At 36.5% G+C, this 10,138-nt stretch overlaps 1 protein-coding gene across 1 annotated transcript; it reads right to left on the reverse strand.

The window, feature by feature from the left end:
• Positions 1-953: 953 nt before the first annotated feature.
• mnx2b (motor neuron and pancreas homeobox 2b) lies at positions 954-5,536 on the reverse strand. Its single transcript, XM_028440593.1, has 3 exons — positions 4,645-5,536; positions 3,003-3,163; positions 954-1,461 (listed from the first exon to the last, which is right to left on the reverse strand). The coding sequence occupies exons 1-3, from the start codon at positions 5,066-5,068 to the stop codon at positions 1,039-1,041; spliced, it is 1,008 nt and encodes a 335-aa protein (XP_028296394.1). The 5' UTR covers positions 5,069-5,536; the 3' UTR covers positions 954-1,038.
• Between the last annotated feature and the right edge of the window lie 4,602 nt (positions 5,537-10,138).

Consider the following 10,138-nt stretch of genomic DNA (forward strand, 5'->3'; position numbering starts at 1 on the left):
TTTGTGCATGTTGCATCCTGGATGTGGCCTGAATTAGCCAAAAAATGAATGGGGAGCCTCAAATTAAGCAGTGGGAGAAAATTGAGGGATGGATTTAACCTGTGTGAACACTTTATGACTCAATACAATTTACAAAGTAGAGCATTTTTGTTTATTTCACCTTCTAGATGTTATTTTCTGTAAGGAGTTAATGAATCATTATCAATAAACCGTATATTGACCAGTTGTTTAATAGAAAAAAACATGGTTGTTGGCTTTATATATTTTCAATCAAATTAATTTGAAATCAAGTCAGGTCGCATCAAACTTTGTCATAAATGTACTGGGTTCTATATTTATGTCACATTGGAATAAAAGGTAAGCATCACCCTTTTTAACAACTCATTTAAGAAAAACACTTTCATTGTCACTCAAATTCAAATAAATCTTTTTACACATAGCAAAACTCTTGTTTTTTTGTTTTTTTTGGTGCTATTATTTTTATTTTACACTTACACCACAACAAAGTTAAATACACATAATACTCATCTTTGCCATCATCCAATAAATTAAGATAACTCATTTAAATGTCAGCGACATCATCAAAAATATGAATAACAATAAGGTGGATAAAAAAAAAATCTATATTTACAACAACGACAAAAAACACACAAAGTAAATGCAGCACACATTTGGGATTGAAAAACTTCCAGAATATTCAGTTACTCTGCAGCAACACAGATTTACACCCTTCATTTGTTTTTGGTTTTTTTTTCAGTGTGATTATTGTCAAGAGTCTAAAAGATCATTTATTCATCAGGTGATTGAGAAACATCTGGAAGGAAGGAACGTTAGCAGCTTTAACCAGCATGCTTTAAATTCTACAGCACTATATGAGATAGTTTGATAAACTCATCATTCTTATGTGATTAATACAGTTTGGAAATGTATTTACAAGGTCCATCAGATGAAGGTTTTTTTTTTTTTTTTTTTTTTTTTTTTTAAATACAAACAGCCTCAGATTGCAACATCCCTGTACTATAGAGTAAATCCCAGTGTTCACAGTCCAGCTCTGATCTTGCGGTCCCCTCCACCCACTTGAACCCCCTCCAGCTCATCGTCAGAGAAAGGGCTGTGAGGGTTGTAGCAAACATCTTTACCACGCTGCAAAAAGTCTGTGGGTCGCTGCATCCCAACCCTGTTACCCAGAGCAACAGCAAACCCATGCTCAGGATCCACTTCTTCTTCTTCATCATCATCATCATCTACCTCCTCTTCCTCCTCCTCTTCCTCCATGCTGAGTTCCATCCCTCTGTCTCCAGACTTCCCTGCTTTGCTGCGCTCATCAGATTTAAGGTTTACTGTTTTGCCTCCACCACGTAGTCGCTCTGCCTCAGGCTGACTGGAGGCCGTAGCCTGCTGCTCCTTTGCTTTCCGGCTGCGTTTCCACTTCATCCTTCGATTTTGGAACCAGATTTTAACCTTTGAAAAAACACAGGGGAGATGAGAAAAATATTTACACAGAGGGAATATAAGTCACTGAAGAACAAAGATGTAGAATATCCATATTTTGCCCATTTCCAGTAAATTGAAAATATATTCAAACAAATGTGACACAATTCACACAAGGTCTCAAATACCAATTTAAAGTTCATGTATTTATAAACTTTATTTGATTCACTAGGACAAAATTAATACACATGCCTGAAAAAAAAAAAAAACAGCTTTTCTTCTCATTTCATCTGTTATATGTTTGACAAACTGGTGTATCATGGCTCTCCACTATATATTCACTCATTGTACCTCACTTGAGCCCTTTGGTGGATAACCTGCCACAGTTCCAGAGTTTTACTTTTAATCTTTTACACAGAGCACCGGCTTATATTCAACTAACTCTGAGTTTAAAACACAAGAATAAAAGAAATAATCCTTGGGTTACAAATAATAAAAGTTGTCTATAGGTTTTTTTTCTTATTGACCAATACATTTTGAAACTTCAGGTTTTAATCTTAGTTTTTTTGTTGATTTTGTTGATACACATTGTGTTTTCCATCTCCTGTGACATATACGTCTCTTCCTCAACCATATTAATAACAAGGTTTGGCTGTTACCTTTTAAGCCTAATTTAAAATCATTTATATTTCACTTTTTTCCCCTGTTTCACTCTTATAAAATTGACATTTTAAGTTAATATGTATCAAATCTTATACTTTGTGCAAGTGTACCAATAAAAACTGCTTTTGTTTTTAGTGGATATATACATGTTTGATTTTTTTTACCATTATTATTTCACATTTTAAATTCCCAGCCTCGTGCCTGATGACAGCTGGAGATGGCCACCAGCAGACCCCCGCTACCCTAAGTGTGACGCAAGCGGTTGGAAGATGGATGTATTAATATTGTATTAAATTGATTTAAAATGCTCATCAGTATTTTCATTTTTAAAGGAAATGCTTCAAACTAATTATACACTTTTCTGTAATATCAATTTACTCAGAAGAAATGTTTGTGTCAAATCTCTACTTTGTTCTTTTTCATTTAAATTTGATAAATTTTCAAGTGATAAATGCAATTGTTGAGATTAGGTAATGGAGGCTCATTTTATATCAAGTTGCCCAGAAATTAAATCAAATAATGACACTTAAAAATAACCTAAATGCTTTCTTTTAGTTTTGAGAGAAATAAAATACAGCATTCTGCAAAAGGTCATATAATCACATAATGAAATCCTCACTCTATTGTTGTAACTTGATAGATGACATGATAAATAAATAAAAACATTCAATATACGAAACAATATCAGTTTATTTTATTATTGATGATCTTTTTTGTATTGAATTAATATGTAATATATTGCACTTCATTATTTATGTGCATTGTTCAGCAATAATCCTTAAATGAACCCATATATATATATATATATATATATATATATATATATATATATATATATATATATATATATATATAGGCCCGTTGTCCTGCTGTGGGTTTTAGAGGATAAATAACATTTTTCTGCTCACCTGAGTCTCTGTCAGCATGAGTGAAGTCGCCACCTCGAATCTTTTGGGCCTGGACAGGTATTTGTTGAGTTTGAACTGGTTTTCCAGCTCCAGGAGCTGCTGACTGGTGAAGGCGGTTCGAGGCCTGCGACACTTCCCCAGCAGAGCGGACTGAGGCCCCGCTGGAAGAAAGAGATCCACTTTAAACACAGGCCTAAACGTGTGAAGCCTATATATATATACAATTTAACTAAAAGCACTAGAAAAAACAAAACAAAACAAAAACAATTCATCCTTTAAAATGGAAATCATTTAATAAACGATGCATTGAAGTATTCCTTTCAAACCAAGGACATCAGAAGTTCAGAGTGTTGTAGTGGGTGGGAGCAGGCGTACATATGCCATCATTAACTATAATAGCTTTACTCCACTTTATTGTTAAAGGGAGGAGGGGGGGGGGGGGAGCAGGAGCGCGCGCACAGCCCATAAAAAACACAGGCGTGCCATTAACTTAATGAAAATTCAATGAAGGCTTTTGGGGTTTTATTGATGAACTACAGAGCAGTTTAGGTGTTTGTTTATAGTTTCTTCGTCACACAAAGACAATTTTCATCGGGTTGGCGTTTATAGAGAAATAAATGGGGACGAAATTAAAATATGACACAGAGATACGCAGTAAAAAATAAAAAAAAAAGCGGCTCTGCGCTGCAGGGCTCGATGCATTATTATTACAGTTTATACTGTAGATGTGTGAAGGTCTGAGTCTTTGCCTGGGGTGAATAAACACATGGAAAAATGGGTTGGAAATTCATGAAAGCTTCAGAAAAATTGAGGGAAAATAGGCCTACAAAATAATTTTTCACTTTATCTAAAATAACCTGTAGAGTCACGTTTTATGACATGACTGAATAAATAAATAAATGGATTAATGTCACCAACAGTACGGTTAACATTTTTATATTGCATGTTATCATGTTAATGTATATAGTGTGCTGAGAAATACATATTTACATTTATTTTTTCAATACTTCATTGAAGTGTGTGATATGACATCCCTCATTCTCATCTATCTATCTATCTATCTATCTATCTATCTATCTATCTATCTATCTATCTATCTATCTATCTATCTATCTATCTATCTATCTCACTCACCAAAGATAATAATAAATATAATGTTTTGATTAAACCTTATACAATCCATCTATAATAAAAGTGGCAAAATAAATAATTAAATAACATAAATAAATTGTATTTTCCATATGCAGGAAATACAAAACTACTTCTAATAAATAAATAAATGCAATTTAAATGTATTTATTTATTATTTTTTAAACTTAATCTAGCACTTGTTCCTATCGGTCAGTTTAAATATGATAAACTATTTTGTTTTTGAATGTACCTGTTTTTAATTGTATTGCGATATTAATTGTATCCATTTTTGATGCATTTTATTGGTTGTATACTCAATTTTGATTGAGTACAACCAACCGAGATTCTCAAATCTCAAAGTTTTTTTCCCCCCGAGAATAAACAAAGGTTGAATAAAATAATAAAAATAAATGAATTTATAAATAAATAAATAAACAATATATTTAGATAATTGTCAAACCTCCGAAACATATTTTAGGGTTTATAAAATGAGACATGTAGGGACACTTACTGCTGTAGTCTGGCAGTCTTGGCACCATGATCCCAGCACGGATCCAGTGTTCCAACGGCAGGGATCCAGCCAAGGCGGCCGCCTTCAGGTGCTCTGGGTAGGTGTGAGTTAGTTGGGTGAACCCGGTGTAAGCAAACGCGGGGTGGTGCCCACCGAGCGCAGAGAGCGGGTACATGGGTGCGGGGTACATGCCGGGGATGGTTCCCTGCTGCAGCGAGGCCAGCGCTGGGTGGGCCAGACCGGGGACGCTGGGTTTGGGGATGATCCCGGTGTGAAGCTGCGGGGCGCGGGGAGAAGGGGTGTCCGCTGCACGGCGGCACGAGGACACCGGGCTGCCCGAGGGGCTGTCACTGCTTAGACCCGGGGACAGGTCTCTGGTGGCGAGCAGGGCGTCAATTCGGAAGTTTTTGGACTTTTCCATCATGATAAAAGCGCGGAGTTTTCTGTGCGTAAAGGATCTGGGGTTTGGCGCACCTGAGCCGTCAGTGCGCGCGCGGTCAGCTGAGGCTCCTGTCACCAAATCATACAACTAAAAGCACACAGTGAGCATGTGCCTTCATAAAAAGTTAAACTATAGCTACAAAAGTGCACTTTGATGCACTTTCTAAATTACTTATATTTTTTTCTGAAGTGAACCCACGCGTCCCTCGGATACACCTCGTCCTTCCTCCTGTTACCATAAAGGTGTGTACTGAGCACGTTCTTCCATCATCAAAGTCCTCCTCCTCCACCCCGCGTGCCTGGGGCAGGATTGGCTGGAGGCTGAGCTGCTCTGACGGGCCTCTAATCAGCTAATTACCCGCTCGTTTCTCTCCCAGAAAGCGCTCCTAGAGTGAGGTAATGTCCAACCCCTGTCCCGCCTGCAAACACCTTCAACTGCATCAAAGCGGCCGTGGTACATTAGAAGATTGGCCGATTGTGTTTTCAGTATCTATCTTACTGCCAGGCTTGTCGGTCTGAACCACAGATCACATCCACACCTGCCATAAACTAAGAATTATATGCTGTGATTTGATTGTTCAAACTAATTATCCGAGCTGCCGCAGCCCGTCCTCCACACTTTGGCACCAAGATTGTTGCTGATTTCTCCCCGTTAATAATGTCACTGCGCTGCAGAATATGAAACTGAAACAGCATGTTTCTTAATCACTATTATTATTGCTTGTCTTTGGTCGTCTTAGTAACAGCATTAAAGTTTACGATTGGGATTAGCGCACAAACCATATAAACGTGTTAATGACTGGGCAAAAGAGGCCACAAATCGGCCATCCTGTTGCATGGAAAGGAAGAAAACTCTTAAATTATTTAACATTTGCAGTTCTGTTAGAAAAACACACATATTTCACTGCATTTGATTATTTGATTTTATTTTATCGTGTCTGAAAACTTTACACACGACATATTTTTATTTTACAAATAAATATTGCAAACTGCAAGGAAATTTGGTTCAACGTTGCATAATTAAATAGAAATAATACAAATAACAATAATAATGACAAAACAAAACTATTGTTTGTTCATGTTTTCAGGAGAATATTTTATTTTCTAGAGATAAATATGAATGTATGCAAAATAGGTTCAGTAATTTAATCTCAGAATGTAAAAAAAAATGAAGAAAATTGTCTGAATGAATGTCTTTGTGTGATTGACTTGTCATCTCAGCCCATTGACCAAAAAAAAACAACCTACAAAACTCTAAAATTCTTACATGGTTATACTATTACCAAGTATGTCACCAGTTGGCTACTACTTTTGTCTTGATTTGAACACATTATTCAAAGCCATTGCATGGGATTTTTTGAACCATGCCCCTTTTAGATGCTACATTATATCTTTTAATATATTTGTTGTTCTTGCACCTCCTCCTACCTTTCTTTATCTCTCCACCTTCCCTCACTCTGTGTCTCTACCTGCAGCTCTTCTATCAGGCATGATTACTGCAGCTCTATAACGGATGTGAAGCTAATTTGCTTGAAGGAAACCTGAGTTGCTGCTGTTGTTGTTGTTCTATTTATTTCCACCTCTCCCCTTCAAAGCATCCATCCTCTGCCATTATAATTACAAAGTAAATCCTTCACAGGGGATTGATGACATGAGATGCATAATTGAATGTTGGCCCTGAACTATATACACTGTGATAGACGAGTCTTGACGATGGCCTTCTATTAGACTTATTTTGTTGAAATGTATGTTTCTGGATATAATGTAAAAAAAATACCATATTGCAATTTATTTATTTATTTGTTTATTTATATTGATGTGCCAAAATGTATTGAAACTAACAGCAAAAAAAGCAACAGAAATATAGCTACAGATTGAAATGGATTAAAGTTGCTATAATTGCCAGTGTGTTAAACAGTACCTGTATTTCATCCATAATTTGTTCTCGTCCACTACTGATGCCACACGTGACCCCAAAAACACTGCCAGGGACATTTCCGGGGTTTTTCCGGATTGAAAATTGTTGACAAAATAATGGTATATAATTGATAATTTGGCTTCCAAAGAAACACCCGAATACGGCCGAAATCGGAGTGACTGCATATTACGGGGACAAAACAAAACCAGAACAAAAATGACGTCAAGTAAATTATGTAATTATGTCTTCCTCTTCAAGTGAAAGAAACACAAGAAAACATGGAAAGAATGAAGTAAAAACACTACTTAAAGAAACTTTTCTGCTTCTGGGGCCATTTTTGAATTCTTTTGGGATTCCAAATCCCACAATGCAATGCGCAAAACCTTTCTGAAGTTCAGATACATGAGTTGACATTTTTACAACAAACCCATTTTTATTGGTGGAGTCAAAAACAAACTTTCCATCGGCAATTTTTACCTTCACCATTTGTTTGTGAGTAAAGCCCTACATCAGAGGATATAAAAGCACAACTTTTGGATGACATACACAGGTACAGTTTAAAAAAACATGATTTATATTGCTATAAGCTAAAGTTGTGGCCGCTGGAGGTCTCACATGGTGAATCTTATGGTTTCATTTCACACTGAAGTGGAGACCTACATCTATATCCCACTGTAAGATATTTGAGACTGATTTGAATCCCAAAATAAGTCCAAAGATGTATTTAATGCTGCTAGAGACAATTTTGTTTTATCAGATAAATCCCTATAGATTTAATTTATCAATAAATCAAAGGCCATTTGCTTGGTAAATAGATGTACAAGGTTGAAATTGCTGTTTGAAAATGTGTTTTCATTCAATGTAAACACCCCATTTGTTGACATTTTCACACATTGCATTGTGGGATGTGAAGTTGCGGAGACAGTAGGCACCTGGAATACCGGAACAAACTAGAACAAACAATGGTGTCAAGTCACTGTCCTCCTTGTCTGGTGAAAAAAACACAAGAAATCACAGGATTAAAAATGAATCACTTCTATGCATCCGTCTACAGGACTACATATCTCACAATGCAATGCGTGAAAGACAGTGTTCATGGTGGAGACAGAAACAAACTAGACAAAAAAATAAACAAATTAGACCTTTTTCCTTTCTTTTTGGAATAAACAATGTTTGATTCCTTGATCTATGAGGCCAACACTATGTCTTTATCTAAGAAAAAAAAGATTGTGGGTAGCAGCTTTAACTACAACATGAAATTTCATCATACAGTTTGATTCAAGCGAACATTCACTCACATGCTAACTGAGCTAAACCTTGTCAGGCACAAGTTCTGCCATACATGTCATACGTGTAACCAGTAACGATACGCAGATATTTGCATTTGGTTAAACCCACAGTGCTGCTAACATGACTCTAAAGCTGTTTTCATTTTACTTTACATCAGACGAATTAACAGTGAGATGATAATGTGGTCTTGTATTGATCACTTAGCAGATAACCTCCTACAGGTCTGGGCCAAACACAGGCGAGCGCCGAAACAGAAAAAACAACAGGAATCACATTGGATCACAAGTGTTAATTCACAGAAGGACTGTAACTAGTAATCTAAATAAAAAAATCTATGAGATATTCCTAGCCGATGTTAACTTGCATTAGTTTCTTTGTATACCCGTGTTTCTCACGCCCTGACACGCAAATGCCCTCTTGAACTCTTTTCCTAAGCTTTCAATATCCACACACACCCTTTACACAGTGAGAGGACAATTGGTTCAAAGAAGCCGCTGGCCCTCGACTACAAAGCCAGAGTTTATTGACAAGTCATACATCAGTAAACATAGCGACCAGCAGGAATTTACTGAGACATTAAAGAGCTTATCTGCAATTACAGGCATATTTTCAATCATTACCACAGCTCAGAGATAGTCTGCATTCTGCACTATCCTCAAACTACCGTTAATCCACAGACAGCTCCCTGTTGCTGCTCCTTTAGGAATTTTACTGACATCTACTGTTTTCAGCGGTTTATTTAAACTGTTGATAAGATCTATCAGCCGCTGATAAATGAGACCTAAGGAGGTTCAGGAGTTGAAATGAAGTAAGCTCTCCAGAGCTGCTGCAGAGCAATAATCTGAGAACAACAATTTATAGAAAGTAACATTGTGAGAGCAAAGCAAAGGACTGATGCAGACTCATTAATATATAATATTAATAAACTCACTGGAATTGATAGTACTTGATTTATTTCCAACTGTGTGAATGCCTCTATCACCCTACAAACACAATGACCATGCTTACATGATGGTTTTAATTCAGAATCAATCATTCAGAATTAAATAATTCAGAATGAAAGTATTCCGCTTTGTGTTTACATGGAAACACGTTTATTCGCCTTTATTCAGTTTCGCATTAGGTCTGAGGGTTGGGAGGGGTTCTGATTGGACAGGGGGCAAACGTGACCTATTCACGTCATCTATAAATAATCTTTCTTTTTGGCTACAACATAGAAAACCACATAAAAAGTACTGTTTTCACTTTTATTTTGATTGTAGTTTCGAAGCAGCAGCTCGACGATAACATAAAAGTGGAACAAACGTTTACAAAATCAAGGAATTATTAAATTAGGAATCAAAATCAGAATAAACCAGACACTCGGAATGGCCACTTTCATTCAGAATGAGGTGTTTACGAGGTGATTTTTAATCTTTTTAAAGATGATTTAACTTTTATTCTGAATTGAAGGGGAATTAAACGTTGCCAATGTTGTGATGAAGTTTTCAGGGACACCGACTGACCAACCATCACCACATTTCTCACTCAGCCCAGTGTACGACGTGCAAACCCATGTGTGATAAATGATTTAGGTGCACAATGGGCTTTCTGTGAAGTGAAGATCACCTCCCCTCAGCCTCCATACTTTGGGTAATTAGACTAATTCCCACAATGTTAAAGGCAGATAATAAATCAGCTTACTTTCTGTTAGACCTTGAGACCAAAATTAATGTTGTCTCATTAGGGAGATAAGGATAATTGATTAAACTTTTACTTCTCCTCCTTGTTTTTCTGCCCTTTACCTAATCATTTATTAACTAATATTGAGCTTCACCATATGACATTCAACCTAGCAGAGATTAA

The sequence above is a fragment of the Gouania willdenowi genome, chromosome 3, assembly GCF_900634775.1.
Source record: "Gouania willdenowi chromosome 3, fGouWil2.1, whole genome shotgun sequence".
NCBI classification, from domain to species: Eukaryota; Metazoa; Chordata; class Actinopteri; order Blenniiformes; family Gobiesocidae; genus Gouania; species Gouania willdenowi.

Excerpts from the sequence above, each read along its gene's own strand:
- mnx2b (XM_028440593.1), bottom strand. The coding sequence starts at position 5,068 with ATGATGGAAAAGTCCAAAAACTTCCGAATTGACGCCCTGCTCGCCACC. Across the intron at positions 3,164-4,644 it reads AAGACTGCCAGACTACAGCA|CGGGGCCTCAGTCCGCTCTG; the intron begins GTAAGTGTCCCT and ends TCTTTCTTCCAG. Across the intron at positions 1,462-3,002 it reads TCATGCTGACAGAGACTCAG|GTTAAAATCTGGTTCCAAAA; the intron begins GTGAGCAGAAAA and ends GTTTTTTCAAAG.